General features: G+C 44.3%; 1 protein-coding gene across 3 annotated transcripts in view; it reads right to left on the reverse strand.

Annotated features, from left to right (window-relative positions):
* The window catches only part of lhx3 (LIM homeobox 3), a 65,732-nt gene that overhangs the window by 9,208 nt on the left and 37,625 nt on the right, over positions 1–18,899 (reverse strand). For all 3 annotated transcript variants that reach the window (XM_073052856.1, XM_073052858.1, XM_073052857.1), the window contains exons 3-4: positions 15,230–15,432; positions 14,100–14,251 (exon numbers count right to left, since the gene is read on the reverse strand). In XM_073052856.1, the coding sequence (XP_072908957.1) occupies positions 14,100–14,251; positions 15,230–15,432 (355 nt within the window). The remainder of the gene's footprint in view (positions 1–14,099; positions 14,252–15,229; positions 15,433–18,899) is intronic.

The raw sequence follows: 18,899 nt of genomic DNA on the forward strand, positions 1-18,899 counted from the left end.
GAACTCCAGCACCGGGCAGGGTGAGGAATGTCCAGCACAGGACGAGGGAACTCCAGCACCGGGCAGGGTGAGGAATGTCCAGCACAGGACGAGGGAACTCCAGCACCGGGCAGGGTGAGGAATGTCCAGCACAGGACGAGGGAACTCCAGCACCGGGCAGGGTGAGGAATGTCCAGCACAGGATGAGGGAACTCCAGCACCGGGCAGGGTGAGGAATGTCCAGCACAGGACGAGGGAACTCCAGCACCGGGCAGGGTGAGGAATGTCCAGCACAGGACGAGGGAACTCCAGCACCGGGCAGGGTGAGGAATGTCCAGCACAGGACGAGGGAACTCCAGCACCGGGCAGGGTGAGGAATGTCCAGCACAGGACGAGGGAACTCCAGCACCGGGCAGGGTGAGGAATGTCCAGCACAGGACGAGGAAACTCCAGCACCGGGCAGGGTGAGGAATGTCCAGCACAGGACGAGGGAACTCCAGCACCGGGCAGGGTGAGGAATGTCCAGCACAGGACGAGGGAACTCCAGCACCGGGCAGGGTGAGGAATGTCCAGCACAGGACGAGGGAACTCCAGCACCGGGCAGGGTGAGGAATGTCCAGCACAGGACGAGGGAACTCCAGCACCGGGCAGGGTGAGGAATGTCCAGCACAGGACGAGGGAACTCCAGCACCGGGCAGGGTGAGGAATGTCCAGCACAGGACGAGGGAACTCCAGCACCGGGCAGGGTGAGGAATGTCCAGCACAGGACGAGGGAACTCCAGCACCGGGCAGGGTGAGGAATGTCCAGCACAGGATGAGGGAACTCCAGCACCGGGCAGGGTGAGGAATGTCCAGCACAGGACGAGGGAACTCCAGCACCGGGCAGGGTGAGGAATGTCCAGCACAGGACGAGGGAACTCCAGCACCGGGCAGGGTGAGGAATGTCCAGCACAGGACGAGGAAACTCCAGCACCGGGCAGGGTGAGGAATGTCCAGCACAGGACGAGGGAAGTCCAGCACAGGACGAGGGAACTCCAGCACCGGGCAGGGTGAGGAATGTCCAGCACAGGACGAGGGAACTCCAGCACCGGGCAGGGTGAGGAATGTCCAGCACAGGATGAGGGAACTCCAGCACCGGGCAGGGTGAGGAATGTCCAGCACAGGACGAGGGAACTCCAGCACCGGGCAGGGTGAGGAATGTCCAGCACAGGACGAGGGAACTCCAGCACCGGGCAGGGTGAGGAATGTCCAGCACAGGACGAGGGAACTCCAGCACCGGGCAGGGTGAGGAATGTCCAGCACAGGACGAGGGAACTCCAGCACCGGGCAGGGTGAGGAATGTCCAGCACAGGACGAGGAAACTCCAGCACCGGGCAGGGTGAGGAATGTCCAGCACAGGACGAGGGAACTCCAGCACCGGGCAGGGTGAGGAATGTCCAGCACAGGACGAGGGAACTCCAGCACCGGGCAGGGTGAGGAATGTCCAGCACAGGACGAGGGAACTCCAGCACCGGGCAGGGTGAGGAATGTCCAGCACAGGACGAGGGAACTCCAGCACCGGGCAGGGTGAGGAATGTCCAGCACAGGACGAGGGAACTCCAGCACCGGGCAGGGTGAGGAATGTCCAGCACAGGACGAGGGAACTCCAGCACCGGGCAGGGTGAGGAATGTCCAGCACAGGACGAGGGAACTCCAGCACCGGGCAGGGTGAGGAATGTCCAGCACAGGATGAGGGAACTCCAGCACCGGGCAGGGTGAGGAATGTCCAGCACAGGACGAGGGAACTCCAGCACCGGGCAGGGTGAGGAATGTCCAGCACAGGACGAGGGAACTCCAGCACCGGGCAGGGTGAGGAATGTCCAGCACAGGACGAGGGAACTCCAGCACCGGGCAGGGTGAGGAATGTCCAGCACAGGACGAGGGAACTCCAGCACCGGGCAGGGTGAGGAATGTCCAGCACAGGACGAGGAAACTCCAGCACCGGGCAGGGTGAGGAATGTCCAGCACAGGACGAGGGAACTCCAGCACCGGGCAGGGTGAGGAATGTCCAGCACAGGACGAGGGAACTCCAGCACCAGGCAGGGTGAGGAATGTCCAGCACAGGATGAGGGAACTCCAGCACCGGGCAGGGTGAGGAATGTCCAGCACAGGACGAGGGAACTCCAGCACCGGGCAGGGTGAGGAATGTCCAGCACAGGACGAGGGAACTCCAGCACCAGGCAGGGTGATGAATGTCCAGCACAGGACGAGGGAACTCCAGCACCAGGCAGGGTGAGGAATGTCCAGCACAGGATGAGGCTCTTGGACTAGGCTTAGTTAGGCTCTTGGGTACAGGGCCAGGACTCCTCCTTGGAGCATAGGGCCAGGACCCTTTCTTGGACACAGGGCCAAGATGACTGCAGAGGATGCCTGATAAGGAAAACTGCCAAGGACTCAGACTCAGACACAGAATCTCCAGCACCAGGCTGGGCAAGGCACACACAGATATCAGTTCCAGGGAGGGAGCAGTCCAGCAGCCTGAAGCTGAATCCTGAAGCTATTTATGGAGCCAGCCCAAAACGAGAATCAGGTGCCTCAATTAAGGCACCCAATGGAACCAAGGAAAACAGGAAAACCCAGAATAAGGATCTATGGACCGGACCGCAAACCGGAATGCAGATTTCATGGACTGGAACATGACAGTAGCAATCACACCTCATAACTTCATGGCCTGCTTCACGTAGTATTAAACTTTATTTAGATTTTGGCTTCAGACTGAATGAAATCACTTTCAATCTCAGTTTGAAATTTTATCCTAGAATAATAGAATCATACAGCATAGAAACGGCCCTTTTTGCTCACCATGTTCATGCTAAATATCATTCACCTAACTATACCAATCCCCACTGTCCAACACTTAGCCCTTAGCCTTCTATACCAAAGTGCTTCATGTGCTTATTTAAATACTTCTTAAATATGATGAGAGTACCTGCCTCCACCATTCTCTCAAGTAGTGTGATCCCAATTTCAACCATTCTCTGGGTGAAACAAAATTTTCACACCCTCTCATGCATCTTGACTTTACTCATAGCCCGTGATTATGGACCCCTTCAATGGTGAAATTATTCTCACTATACAATCAAGGTACACTCTCAAGTCAGGTTACCCCACAACTTTTTCCACTCCAGGGACAACAAACCCAGCATCTCCAGACTCTTTTCTAGGCTGAACCATTCCATCTGAGGTGTCATTCTGAAGACCTTCTTTTGCATTCTCTCCAGTGCAACTGCATCCTTCCTCTAGTGCAGTGACCAAATCTACACCTAGTACCTTAGCCAAAGCCTGATTATTTTAATATGGTTGTACAATAATACCACCCCCCCCACTTTTATATTCAGTGCCCTGGCCAATAAAAATAATCATCCCATATGCTTTCTCAACTACCTTATATGCTGCTATCTTCAGAAATCCTTTTATATATATAGGAAGCTCTCTCTGTTCTTCAGTTCCTCTCTGGGTCCTACCATTTATTTTTCACTAGTCCTCTCAAAAACCAGCACTTCATATTTTTCATATTTAGAGATACAGCACGGTAATGAGCCCTGATGGCCCAATGATCCCATACCACCCATTTACATTTATGTGACCAATTAACTAACCCTCACACCTTTGGAATGTGGGAGAAAACCTGAGCACTCGGAGGAAAACGCATTCGGTCACAGAGAGAATGTACAAACTCCTTACAGAGAGTGGTGGGAATTGAACCTAGCTCACTGGCACAGTAATAACGTTACACTAATCATTACACTACCATGCGGCCCCTTACTGGTTTTCAGAATTGAATTATATTGGCCATTACTCTGCCAATATTGCCAATTCACCATATCTCCTACACTTGCATTCAGACCATAAATGTATATAGTTAACAGCAAGGGTAGCATTACCAGTCCCTGTACTACACAAGTGGTTATAGATTTCCAATCACCAGATTATTAATGAATCCTAGCAACACACTGAAAATGCTGGAGGACTCAGCAGGCCAGGCAGCATCTATGGAAGAGAGTAAATAGTTGATGTTTTGGGCCGAGACCCTTAAGCAGGACTGGATAAATGAATCCTTTCAGATTGTACATTACTGATCTCTGTGATTATCTTCACACCACAGAATATGTCAATAGACCTATTCCCCAAACTATTCTGGGATCATCCTCCACAAATGGTTCATGGAAAAGGCTAACCAGTGTTTTCATTAGGCACCTATGAGTAGGTGCCTAAATTGTAGACTTCTCAGGGTTGTCACCAGCCCAAGAACATGCTTACGGTATCAGTACAGGTATGTAATACAAATAAACTGATGATAGCTGAATGTGAAGATGCCCCTGGATATTTCATTGCCATTGCAACAATGTTTAGAGGTTCTGATCCTATTATTCAGAACTGCTAGGGATGAAACTGAGAGTGCAACTTTCAACCATTGAATGACACATTGATGTTAATATGCTATCATTGAACAGGCTGATATAATGCAAACTTACATTGACCAGTTTATACTATCCATTCTAAAAACAGTTAAAGTCTGATAATCTGCTATCTTGAAGTTCAAAGTAAATTTATTATCAAAGTACATGTATGTCACCATACACAACCCTGAGATTCATCTTCTTGTGGCTATTCACAGTAAATACAAGACACACAATAGAATCAGTCAAAGGTTGCACCCAACAAGACAGACAAAAAATCAAAAACATGAAAAAGTCTGTAGATGCTGAAAATACAAAGGAACACACACAAAATGCTGGAGGAACTCAGCGGGTCAGGCAGTATCTAAGGAAAAGAGTAAACTGTCGATGCTTCGAGCTGAGACCCTTCTTCAGGACAAACAATCAATGTGCAACAGACAACAAACTGTGCAAATACAAAAAAATAGAAATAATAATAAATAAATAATAAATAAATATCAAGAACATGAGATGAAGTGCCCTTGAAAGTGAGTCCATAGGTGTGGAACAGTTCAGAGATAGGGTAAGTGAAATTGAGTGAAATAATCTCCATCAGTTCAAGAGCCTGATGGTTGTGGGGTAATAATTGTTCCTGAATATGATGGTGTGGGTCCTGAGGCTCCTGTGGTTTCTTCCTGATGACAACAATGAGAAGAGAGCTTGCCTAGATTGTGGTGGTCCTTGATGATGGATACTGCTTTCCTGCGACAGATCTCCATGTATAATGTGCTCAGTGGTGGGGAGGGCTTAACCTGTGATGGACTGGACCATATCCACTACTTTTTGTAGGATTTTTCATTCAAGGGCATTAGTGTTTCCATACCAGGTCATGATACAACCAGACAAAATACTCTCCACCACACATCCATAGATGTTTGTCAAAGTTTTAGATGACATGCCAAATCTATGCCAGGTTGAGACCCTTCATCAGGAGTGGAAAAGAAGACAGAAGAAGCCAAATTAAGAAGGTGGGAAGAGGGAAAGGAGTATAAGCTGGCAGGTGATAGGTGAAGCCAACTGATGGAGAAGATAGGTGGGTGGTCCAAAATGTTGACTATTCATTCCTCTCCATAGATGAAGACTGACATGCTGAGTTCCTCCAGCATGTTGTGTGTGATACTCTAGATTTCCAGCATCTTCAGAATCTCTTGAGTTTATGAGTTTTACTGTATTTTAACAAAAAAGAATTTGAATGTGAATCATAATTGGTGCAAAACTGAAAATAATAAAGGTTACAGTGACCAAGCATACAATCGCATGGAGGCAGAAAATGGAGCACAACTGCCCTTCAAATGTCAGTGAAACAGGAGCACTTGATCTAATTTATACCATTATCAGCAGCAAAATGGATTGCAGCCTGGCAATGCCTCAATTCTGCTACTCAGTTCAAGAGCCAGCTCTCTCAACTAGAAGGTCTCTGTTCTTAAAAATGGAAAGACAAGTTTCCCAGTCTATAAACATCTCAATCAACGACAAGGACATTTCAGATATATTCAGTGTATCCGAGACCTCTGTGTGCACTTTCTAAGACAGGTTTCACACTAATATAGGTTTATTCTTTATGGAGTATTAAATATATGAGAATCAACCAGTTGAATACGGATATTTCAGATTCTGTAAAATTTATATCATTGCTGAACCCTTGTGGTTTAATAAATACAAATTCTTGGCAGCATAGCTGAATGGTGGAGGAATCAATCATTAGTTTTTCTGCATTCTATTAGTAGCTCAACATCAAGCTTAATTCAAAACATCAGTTCCCTCCTCATACAGTGGCTCTCTGAAGTCAGGTCAAAGTCCCTGTGACAGTATTACATTGCAGCATTAGTGTCCTAGCAAAGCTGAAAACCATTGCATTATCCTAATCCTTCCTTTACGTTGTCGTGGTTACAGCTGCATGCAGTCATCAGTACTTTATTTTCCCCACCATGAATTTTGCAGAAAGCCGTCCACTTAAACACATAACCCTTGGGTTAGTCCTTGGCACCAGATCAGCAAAGATAATGAAGGCCATCTTTTCTCCATGCTTATAATCAGAAATGGTTTTGTTTTCTAACTAGAATGTCAAAAGGGAAGTGCTTCACAATGTGCCATGACTAACAGGTTAATTCTCACATTTATTACAAACAAACTCTTCCCAGGCATCATCCCTGAAGAAGATAGCAGAGTTTGACATTGGACCATCAGTTATAATCGATACCTGTACCCAGCTGGAAGCCCAGGAAGTCTTTATTAGCCAGGAAAGCACTTGACCCTTTTCCTCTCATTTAGTGTTTTAAATTAGTATGACAGAATTCAACCAATTGCCTTTCAGTGAACAATCCTCAAAAATAATGTATATTCGGCTATCCATGCTGAGTGATTACAACTGTACATCTCATTGAATGTTTAATCATTACCAATGTGTGCAGAGAGCTCCAAACCTTCAGCAAAGATGACCTTCAATGTAAACTGTGGACAGTCACTGTAACTAAGCACTCACAATTGGTACTATTGCCAAAACTGAGTAACTCAGCATCAAGTTCATGATAAGCAGCGATACTGATCCATTAAACTGGTTTCTTTCCATAGAAATATACATTCAGTTGCCACTTTATTAGGCACCTATAAATATTGAATCAGCCAATCATGTGGCAGGAACTCAATGCATAAAAGCATTCAGACATGGTCAAGAGGTTCAGTTGTTGTTCAGACCAAACATCAGAATGGGAAAGTAATGTGACCAAAGTGACTTTGACTAGGAAATGATTCTTGGTGCCAGATGGCATTGTTTAAGTATCTGAGAAAATCTTGATGAATTATTGGGGGTTTTCAAGCACTACAGTTTCTGGAGTTTACAGAAGAATGGTGTGTAAAACAAACAAAAAAAAACATCCAGTGAGCAGCAGTTCTGTGGGCAAAAAAAAAAGCCTTGTTAATAAAAGATGTCAGGGAAGAACATTCAGACTGGTTCAAGCTGACAGAAAGGTGACAGTAACTCAAAAAAAACATGCATAACAATGGGGGTGTGCAGAAGAGCATCTCTGAATGCACAATACATCAAACCTTGAAGTGGATGGGCCACAGCAGCAGAAGTCCACTCTGGGTTCCACTCCATTTCGTCACTGGTATCTAATAAAGTGGTCACTGAGTGTACATTCTAAGAAATGTACACATGCATAAAGGTCTAAGATTGTAGAGAGATTTGATAAGGCAGCCACGTGGAAAGTATTTCCATCTTTGCCTGAGACTAAATCCAGGGAATATAAATTAAGATCATTGTTAACGCCATATATACTGTACCATATTCAAAATTACTAATGATAGCTCTGCCGTTGGCCAAATCAAACGTGGTGTTGAATCAGCATATAGGAGGAAAATTGAAAGTCTGGCTGAGTGGTGTGATAACAGCAACCTCTCACTCAATGTTGGCAAGACCAAGGAGGTGATTACAGACTTCAGGAGAAGGAAACCAGAGGTCCATGAGCCAGCCCTCATTGGAGGATCAGAGGTGGAGAGGGTTAGCAACTTTAAATTCCTAGGTGTTGTTATTTTGGAGGATTGGTCCTGGGCTCAGCACGAAAGTGGAATTATGAAGAAAGCATAGCAGCTCCTCAACTTCCTTTGAAGTTTGCAGAGATTCGGCATGACATCTAAAATTTTGACAGACTATAGATGTGTCATGGAGGGTGCATTGATTCGCACTAGCATAGCCTGGTGTTGAAACACCAGTGCCCTTGAATGAAAAATCCGACAAAGAGTAGTGGATGCGGCCCAGTCCATCACAAGTAAAGCCCTCTCAACCATTGAGCACATCTACATGAAAGGCCGTCGCAGGAAAGCAGCATCCATTATCAGGGACTCCCACAACCCAGGACACGCTCTCTTCTTGCTGCTGCCATCAGGATGAAAGTAGAAGACCCTCAGGACTTGCGCCGCCCAGTTCAGGAACAGGGACAACCGCTCAACCACTAGGCTCTCGAACCAAAGGGGATAACCTCATTTGCCCCATCGCTGAATTGTTCTCACAACCAAAGGACTCACTTTCAAGGGCTCATCATCTTATGTTCTCAAAATGTATTGCTTATATATTTATTAATATTGTTTATTCTTTTTCTGCTTGCACAGTTTGTTGTCTGCTACCCTCTGGCTGATCACCCTTGTTGGGCAGTCTTTCTTTGATTCCCTTATGGTCATTATTCTATAGATTTGAGTATGCCTACAAGAAAATGAATCTCAGGGTTGTATATGGTGACATATGCACACTTTGATAATAAATTTACTTTGAAATTTCATAGATCCAAAAGGGATTTTAGGAGAAATTTCTTTACCCTGCGAGTCTGGTGCTTGCTACCACAGCAATAAAGAAAACAGGAGATTGCAAGGATGAGATTGGATGAAGGGTACAAAAAAGATAAATGGAGCATCAGCCCACAAACTGCTATAATGGTTCAGTTTTGCAAATGTTGTTATAACTTCTTAATCACTAACCATCCCTGCACTTAGAGCCACAGAGAAGTACAACACAGAAACAGGCCCTTTGGCCCTTCTTGTCCATGCTGAAACCATTTAACCTGCACCAGGACCATAGCCCTCCATACCCCTACCATTTATGGGCCTATCAAAACTTCTCTTAAATGTTGAAAATGAGCTCGCATGCACCACTTGTACTGGCAACTCATTCCACACTCTCATGTCTCTGTGTGAAGAAGGTTCCCCTCACGTTCCCCTTAAACTTTTCATCTTTTACCCTTAACCCATGACCTCTGATTGTAGTCCCACCCAACCTCAGTGGAAAAAGCCAACTTGCATTAACAATATCTATACCCCTCATAATTTTGTATACCTCCATCAAATCTCCTTTCAATCTTCTACATTCTAAGGCAGGGGTGTCAAACTCATTTTAGGTCACGGGCTGGATTGAGCAAAATGCAGCTTCATGCAGGCCGGATCAGTCGGACGCGTGCGAACGCAGCTTTCGTTGCCTCCATTTTTTCAGCCTGCTGTCATGTGTCTCAGTCTCTGCTATAACTACAAAGTGTTTCACTTTACAAATTCCGTTTCTTATGAGCAAGACTGCCGAATAAACACTAAAAACCCTGAAAACCTGGTACCTAAATAAACTCAGCATTAGCCATATCATATGCCATAGGCGCTTCGATTACTGGGGCCAGCTTTAATAGTAATTAGATATTATCTCGCGGGCCAAAGATAAATCCACCGCGGGCCGGATTTGGCCCGTGGGCCTTGAGTTTGACATATATATTCTAAGGAATAAAGTCCTAATCGATTCAAACTTTCCTTATAACACTTGGCAAGGTAAATCACCACTTGCCTTACAGAAACAGAAAGCCTTGAATGATTGCAATTTAGAGACAGTATCATGAAGTCATCATACCAGATTATTCAAAGTTGCTGTGCTGCAGAAAATTGCTCAGTTTGAACAGCAGCGGGCCCCAGCGGTGAGGGGGCAATAGAAGTTCCCTCCCTCTCATAAGACCCCATCATTATGGATCCAGCTTGCTATCTGGAGTTACTTTTTCCAGATAAGGACAGCTAAAAGGGGTCGACTTCAGATCCCAGAGTCATCTCATGAGATACAGCGAGTCCTGTAAAGTGACGAAGCCTGATGTATCACATCTCGACGCTCAGCCGCTTCAGGGTCCTGCTATACTTTGCCAGCTGTCACAGATTTCTGAACAGTTCAAAAGTCTCTTTAGTCAGCAAAGCTATTCAGATTCAAAAGATTCAAAGATCCAAAGTACATTTATTATCAAAGTATGAATGCAGTGTGTAACCCTGGGATTCATCTTCCCACAGACAGCCATGAAAAAAGGGAACACCATGAAACCTGTTCAAAGAAAATAGCGAACACCTAACGCACAAAAAAAAGAACAAATCATGCAACTGGCAAAAAAAATTAATTAAAATAAATACATTAGAAGTGTGAAACAATAAACCACTAACAATTAATATTATTAAGTAAAATAATGTAAAACTAAAGGCCTCATTTATCTCTTCTCATTGGTTTGGTGCCTCCATTCAAATGACATAAAACTGAGGAGCCAGATGCAAAGTATACCAAGCCCTTTGACACACTAGATTCAATAGTGTGCCCAGAATTAGCATGGTCAGTCTGATCACACGCAACTGGCCTCTACCTCATCCATACTGGTGAGGGATTTTTGAGCAGCTGTGAATCAGTGGGCCCTCTACCTGTTCCCATAAAGTCCTGGCTAACCAGGAGGAGTTGAGAATGTAATGGCTTAACCTGTTCTTAATTGTTCACCTGCACTATGCTTTCTTAGTAGCTTTTGCTCTTTATTCAGCATTGTTGTTGGTTTACTTTCTTGTACCTTAACGCAGTGTGTAATGATCTGATCTGGAGTGAGCAAGCCAAGCTTTTCACTCTATCATGGTATATATAACAATAATAAAATTCAAAGTTCAAAGTAAATTTATTATCAGAGTATGTATATGACACCATATACTACTCTGGAATTTATTTTCTTGCCAGCATTTACAAGAAAATACAATAGAATTTATGAAAGGCTATAAATAACAGAGACTGACAAACAAAGTGCAAAAGACAAATTATTCAAATAACTTAAAAACTGTAAATAAATAATACTGAGTTTTAGAATCCTTGAAAGTGAGTCTATAGGTTATTGGATCAGTTCAGCACTGAGGTGAGTGAAGTTACCCACACTGGCTCAGGAGCCTGATGGCGGCAGGATTGTAACTGTTACTGAACCTCGTGTATGGGACTGAAGGCTCATCGTAAAACAATACCAATACTAGGTCTTCCTCAGGTCTTAAAAATGTGGATGGAAAAGTATTTAATGGTTAATATGGAAGAAGATTATTGGCAAGTTTTTTTCATTTTCTTTGCAAGAGACCTGAAACCATGCTCCCAGAGATGACATCCCAGGAATTTCCCTCAAATACGCATGAATGGTGATGGTACATGGTTTAATTTGTGCCTCTGTATACTATGTGAACGAAACATGTTGGCATTGCAAGTGGGAAGTCTGATGGAATGGTCACCGACCAGAAACTTTAACTCCGTTCTCCCTCCATGGATGTTGCCTGACCCAATGGGAGTTTTCTGCTTTCTTATAGATTAATGTTTTTCTTTACAGATTCTGATTTTACTGCAGACTTATATCATCTGCAACAGTCTGACTCCCACTGCGTGTTACCTGATCTGATTAAGACAGCAGCATCTTGGGCTTATTTTGTGACTTCACCGAGGAGCTGACAATGGAATGTATATCCGCAGTGAAACTGAATTCAACACAGCATGCAGAGGAAGGCACTGTGTGACACTGCATTTCTAATGCTCACTGCGCAAATCATGGTTCAATAATTATTGTAGTACATTTTCAGAATTATTTGCATTCAGTCAAATGTACATTGTAATTATATAAAACATTAAATAATCAAATGGAACCTCCAAAAAGACCACATCCTTTTTGTTGGGTTTGGAGGCTTGCATATCTCAATGACCCAGAGATCTGTGTTGGCTGGAGTCATGGCTTTATGCTTTGGCTCTTGATAGGGTCATCATGCCAAACAGGTCAAAGGGTAGAGGCCAGACTAAGAGTGGTCCACCATTCTCCAGGTTTGGGGTTCAGCTCAAGGCTAACAACCTTATCGGGTCAAACAAAGTTGTTACGGAAACAACAATGGTTGTAGGGTAATAGCTCTTCCTGAAGCTAGTGGTGTGGGACCTGAGACTGCTGTACCTCCTTCCTGATGGCAGCAGTGAGAAGAGAGCACGGCCTGGAATATGGGATTCCTTGATGATGGACTCTGTTTTTTGTGGCTGCACTCCTTGTAGATGTGCTCAGTAGTGGGGTTAAAACATTCTCCACATAATATTACATCTTACGAGGCTATTCCTTTACCAGGTAAAATAGAAAAAAGAGGTATTTTAAGGTGTGAGAGAAAATTCAGATGGACTTTGGTGACTTGGGACATGAATCCTAGAAAATCTAGTATGCGACACAATTAAAAAAGCAGGTATTATACTGCTCCCTTTAATGGAATGATAGGAGGAGATATATCCTTGATCAGGCCACATTCAAACATTGAGGAAAGTTTTGGTCTGCTCACCAAGAAGGGATATATCTACTTTAATGGGAGTGTAACAAAACTTCCCCTGATAGAGATGGTGCATGGAGTGTTGATCACTGTGATGTGTTGTCCTGATGGGAAAGGATGAATGGACTGGGCTGGAATAGCTTAGATATTAGAGGTATGAAGGATAATTTCACTGAAACATATAAAATGATTAAAGAGCTGGCCAGTTTGGTTTTGGAGGATGTTTCCCTTGGCTGGTTGATATATAACCAGACGTCACTGTCTTGGTACAAGAACATTTGGGAATTACGTGAGAAATTTTCTTCATTCCAAATCAGAGGGCTGGGAATATTTAGATGAGATTGAGACTAAAAATTACCTGATTTGCTGACACCAAAAGTTCTACGAGTAAGAAATTGTTTGGGAATATGTGGAATATGAAACATGGTTGTATTTAACTTTCATTCAGGTTCATGGGCTGAGTGGCTTCTCCAGCTTTCTGAATTTTTTCAAAACGGTCACTGCTCTAAACTCCAAAGAATATAATCCTTTTCCACCTTTTTCTCTTTCTGGAAATGCCTGGAATCTCATGTCTGGAAACAACCAGTCATTTACATTCAATGGCCATTTTATTGGGTACATCTGCACACCTGTTTGTCAATGTAAATACCTAATCAGCCAATCATGTGGCAGCAACTTAATGCATAAAAGCATGCAACCATGGCTTCTATTCTCCACTGTGGCCTCTTACCTTTTCTGGTCTGCTTATCACCACCCCCCTCGGGCCCCTCCTCCTTCTCTTTCTCCTATGGTCCACTCTCCCCTCTCCTATCAGATTCCTTTCTCTCTAGCCCATTAACTTTTGCACCCACCTGGTTTCACCTATCACCTTTTAGCTATCCTCCTTCCCCTCCTCCACCTTTTTACCCTGGCGTCTTCCCCTTTCCTTTCCAGTCCTGACGAAGTGCCTCCGCCCGAAATGTCGTGTGTTCATTACTGCAGACGCTGCCCGACCTGCTGAATTCCCCCAGCATTTTGTGTGTTGCCAGAGGTTCAATTATTCTTCAGATAAAACATCAGAACAGGGTAGAAATGTGATCTAAGTGACTTTGACCAGAATTATTGTAGGTGCCGGGGGTAGTTTGAGTACCTCAGAAACTGCTGATCTGGGATTTTCACGCACAGCAGTCTCTGGAGTTTACGGGGAATGACGCAAAAAACTGTGGACTTTTTTGATGTCTTATAATTCTTTTTTGCATTCTGTGTTTTTCGCCCAATCTTTCTCTTTTTTTGTGTTCAGGGGAGGAGGATATTGGGGTCGATGTGCCTGTTCCATTTTTGTTCATTTGTTTGTGTAGGGGTTGTTGATAGTGCTGCCATTTTTTCTTTGTTGGTATTGTGGCAATCTGGAGAAGGTAAAATTCGGAGTTGTACACTTTGTTAATAAATTAATCTTTGAACTGGTCCCTGACTTTCTTGATATTGACAGACCTGTCTTATATCTCCTGCAATTTCTCTGCTCTAAATTCCCATCCTCCACTTTATGTCTAAGAGAAGGCAGTAACTGCATGCCCGTACCTGGACCACTCGCATGTCCAGCCCAGTCTCGGACGAAAGCTGCTCCCGCACGTGGCGAGCTGGTTTGGGCGAGTTATTGTAGGCGTTCTTCAGTGTCTCCAGCTGTTTGGCAGTGATCGTGGTCCGCGGCCTCTTGGCATTGGTTTCTGCTTCTGAAAGGAAATGGAATGGAAATGGTATGATCTAACCACGTGGTCAGGAAAAGACAATCTTCTCCCACTGCCCGTGGACGACCTACACGAGTAGCAATACCCTCCGTGAAAGGGGCAACGGGAATCCAATGAAATGTTTCCCTGTTGAGTGTGCCAAGTTGTATTTGGTGGAAGTGTGTGTGTGTGTGTGTGTGTGTGTGTGTGTGTGTGTGTGTGTGTGTGTGTGTGTGTGTGTGTGTGTGTGTGTGTGTGTGTGTGTGTGTGTGTGTGTGTGTGTGTGTGTGAGAGAGACAGACAGACAGAGGGAGAGGGAGCTGTCTGAGAATGTGGCTGGGTGTACGGATTCCTGCAGATCAGTGCGTATGGATGAATATGCGCGGGCTCACACGTCCGTGTGTACGGAGATGTTTGTATGTGTAGATATGTGGCTGTGTGTCTACCCTTCTACATGCATTTATTTTGCATATTGCACTATCATTCACGTCACGGAATTAGAGATAAGGTACACTCAGGCTCCGTGTCAACCCTGACGGCGCGTAGATAGTGCCCCAGCAAAAAGAAGAGGCGAAAACCAGACCAGTGAGGTGAGGGTGCGGAGGAGGTTACAATGAAAATGAAAACAGAGATCCACTCGAAGAGACTCGGACGTGAAAGGCTCACTTGGTTTCCCTGTCCACCGATGAGTGTTTTCAGCATCTCTGATTTTATTTCAGATGCCTAGCATCTGCATGATTTTATTTCTAATTTATATATATATATGGGGTATAAGGACTAACGGTCGCCATACGCTGAGAGTTAGACCAAGTTTTCCTGACTTTCATAGCATCTGAAGCTATGATTGATTACTAGTTACTCCCGGTGGAGGGTGGATCTAATAATTTCACCAATTAATTAAACGCCCATATTACATAAGTGTTTGGAAGTTATACACCGATATGATGGTCTAGTACGTTTTATACGTTGAGTTGGTTCACTGACCTCGTTGCTTGGCTGCCTCGTAGTCTCCCTTACACACCAGTCTACTGTCCTCCATGAGGTAAAATTCATCGCCCGTAGCCAGTTGCCGCTTGCACACGATGCAGGCGAAACACTGCAGGTGATAGACAAAGTCCTGAGCCCTCCGGACCACTTGGGTGGGGGGGATCCCCTGCTGACAAGCGGCGCATTTCGTTCCGAATCGCCTGCGGATGTGAACACAGCGGGAAGCGGTGTCAGTGCCTCACTGATCGTCGTGACGGCTGCAGAGACAGACAGCCGCACCGGAGTGGCTTCAGTTCCGCTGCCGCGCTGGTGAAAACTGCCACATCAGGACACAGAGATGACGCTCATGCTCCCTGGATTATTAAAGGTCTATTAAAGAGGTAACAATCACTTACCTACAGATACACAAGCACACATACTATCCGTCAGACCCGCAACGTAAGTGTCTGTCTCTATATACTGCACCCTTTTACTGCAGTCGGATACATAAAGACCAACCTGACAGAAACTCTGCAGATAGACAACTACTGCACATCCGCAGAAATTATGCTTGATTCCCAGAAATCATAGAAGTTGCATACAAAAAGACAAAATTCACAGTAACACACACAAAATGCTGGAGGGACGCCGCTGAATCCCGTGAGTCTGGACACAATTCATAGCCCGAAGAATTACATCTTCGGCAGAAATGCTTACTTAACTGCTCGGTTCCTTGGAATGCCCCGAAATCGTGACAAGTGGCGATAAATGCGAGTCTAACGACCTGAGCTAATAAATAAGTAATCAGCGAATGTCGTGATGTTTCACACAAAACAGTCGTGCTGCTGACAGCAAGTTAGAAAGATTAAAAAAAAACTAATGACAGCATGAGGCTATTTTATTACAAATAGGTACTCAGAAATAGTAATCAATAATTAATATCCAGATGGGTATACAGAATGGAATTATACGACGTCCAGATAGAGAATGGACATTGAAAAACATTTGGGGAGCGCATTTCATGATCTGAGGCGTCTCAGAAGTGTGTGTCACAGTCAGCGAGGAACATCGTGCAATATGCTACCGGCGTGAAGTGCGGCGAGCCTGACGGTTAGATCACACACATACACACCCACACTCACACACACACACACACACACACACACGCACACACACAAACATAGACACACACACACACACACTCTCACACACACACACACACACACACACACACACACACACACACACACACACACACACACACACACACACACACACGATTGTCAGCGTTAGTGATGCTTACTGATGGATAAGTATAATCTCAACCCTCGACTTTCTGAAACTGAACGACGTCTGCTGCCAGATAAAACACATTTAACACTCAAACTAATAGATACAACCAAATAGATAAAAACGACACTGAACAATACTTTATCGGCAAAGCTACACAAACGTCAGGAAGAAAATAGAAAAAAAAACTACAAACGCGGGAAATCTGAAATAAAAATAGAGAAATACAGGAAATACTCATCAGGAGAGGCAATATTTATGGCAAACACCGTCAATGTTTCAGCTTTGGGACCGATGGTCGGAACATTGATAAACTGTCTGCTCGACTTGAAACGTTAAACTGTTTCTAGTTCCACAAATTCTCGCTGAAAGTTGACAGCATTTTCTGTTTTCAGACTCAATACTCAAATGGGTTAACCTAAGCAGGTAAAGTGGGAAATGAATCAAAAGAGATAAATATTGTGTGCTGAGGAATGAATATTAAAATGCCTTATACAGTTAGGGAAGACATTTGTCATCCAGCAGTTTATTTTGTAGGGGCACTATATAGCTAAAGACCATAAGAACATAAGTTATATGTGCACAATTAGGCCATTGGTCCATTGAGTGTACTCTGCCATTTCATCACTGCTGATCCAATTTTCCTCTCAGCCCCAGTCTCCTGCCTTCTCCCCATATCCCTTCATGCCCTGACCAATCAAGAATAAATCATCCAAACACACCAAAAAAATAACCTTTTGGAGAAATAGATACCATTTCAGGTGGGTTGATCAATTCATTGAAGACATTTGTAAGGATGAGGAAAGTAGACAATCAATATTATGATAGACTCTATGTCCAGTACACCACAGATACAGTAACTATATATATATGTATATATATAGTGAGGGATAAAATTGGTCCCTTAGAAAATCAGGGTGGTCAGCTATGTGTGGAGCCGAGGGAGATGGGAGAGATTTTGAACGATTTCTTCTCTTCGGTATTCACTAAGGAGAAGGATATCGAATGGTGTAAGGTGTGGGAAACAAGTAAGGAAGTTATGGAACCTATGACAATTAAAGAGGTGGAAGTACTGGCGCTTTTAAGAAATTTAAAAGTGGATAAATCTCCGGGTCCTGACCGGATATTCCCCAGGACCTTGAGGGAAGTTTGTGTAGAGATAGCAGGAGCTCTGACGGAGATCTTTCAGATGTCATTAGAAACAGGGATTGTGCCGGAGGATTGGCGTATTGCTCATGTGGTTCCATTGTTTAAAAAGGGTTCTAGAAGTAAGCCTGGCAATTATAGACCTGTCAGTTTGACATCAGTGGTGGGTAAATTAATGGAAAGTATTCTTAGAGATAGTATTTATAATTATCTGGATAGACAGGATCTGATTAGGAGTAGCCAGCATGGATTTGTGCGTGGAAGGTCATGTTTGACAAACCTTATTGAATTTTTTGAAGTAGTTACGAGGAATGTTGACGAGGGTAAGGCAGTGGATGTAGTCTATATGGACTTCAGCAAGGCCTTTGACAAAGTTCCACATGGAAGGTTAGTTAAGAAGGTTCAGTCGTTAGGTATTAGTGCTGGAGTAATAAAATGGATTCAACAGTGGCTAGATGGGAGATGCCAGAGAGTAGTGGTGGATAATTGTTTATCGGGATGGAGGCCGGTGACTAGCGGGGTGCCTCAGGGATCTGTTTTGGGCCCAATGTTGTTTGTAATATACATAAATGATCTGGATGATGGGGTGGTAAATTGGATTAGTAAGTATGCTGATGATACTAAGGTAGGAGGTGTTGTGGATAATGAGGTGGGTTTTCAAAGCTTGCAGGGAGATTTATGCCGGTTAGAAGAATGGGCTGAACGTTGGCAGATGGAGTTTAATGCTGAGAAGTGTGAGGTTCTACATTTTGGCAGGAATAATCCAAATAGAACATACAGGGTAAATGGTAGGGCATTGAGGAATGCAGTGGAACAGAGAGATCTAGGAATAACAGTGCATAGTTCCCTGAAGGTGGAGTCTCATGTAGATAGGGTGGTGAAGAAGGCTTTTGGAACGCTGGCCTTTATAAATCAGAGCATTGAGTACAGAAGTAGGGATGTAATGTTAAAATTGTACAAGGCATTGGTAAGGCCAAATTTGGAATATTGTGTACAGTTCTGGTCACCGAATTATAGGAAAGATATCAATAAATTAGAGAGAGTGCAGAGACGATTTACTAGGATGTTACCAGGGTTTCAGCACTTAAGTTACAGAGAAAGGTTGAACAAGTTAGGTCTCTATTCATTGGAGCGTAGAAGGTTGAGGGGGGATTTGATCGAGGTATTTAAAATGTTGAGAGGGATAGATAGAGTTGACGTGAATAGGCTGTTTCCATTGAGAGTAGGGGAGATTCAAACGAGAGGACATGAT

The sequence above is a fragment of the Hemitrygon akajei genome, chromosome 7 (assembly GCF_048418815.1).
Source record: "Hemitrygon akajei chromosome 7, sHemAka1.3, whole genome shotgun sequence".
NCBI classification, from domain to species: Eukaryota; Metazoa; Chordata; class Chondrichthyes; order Myliobatiformes; family Dasyatidae; genus Hemitrygon; species Hemitrygon akajei.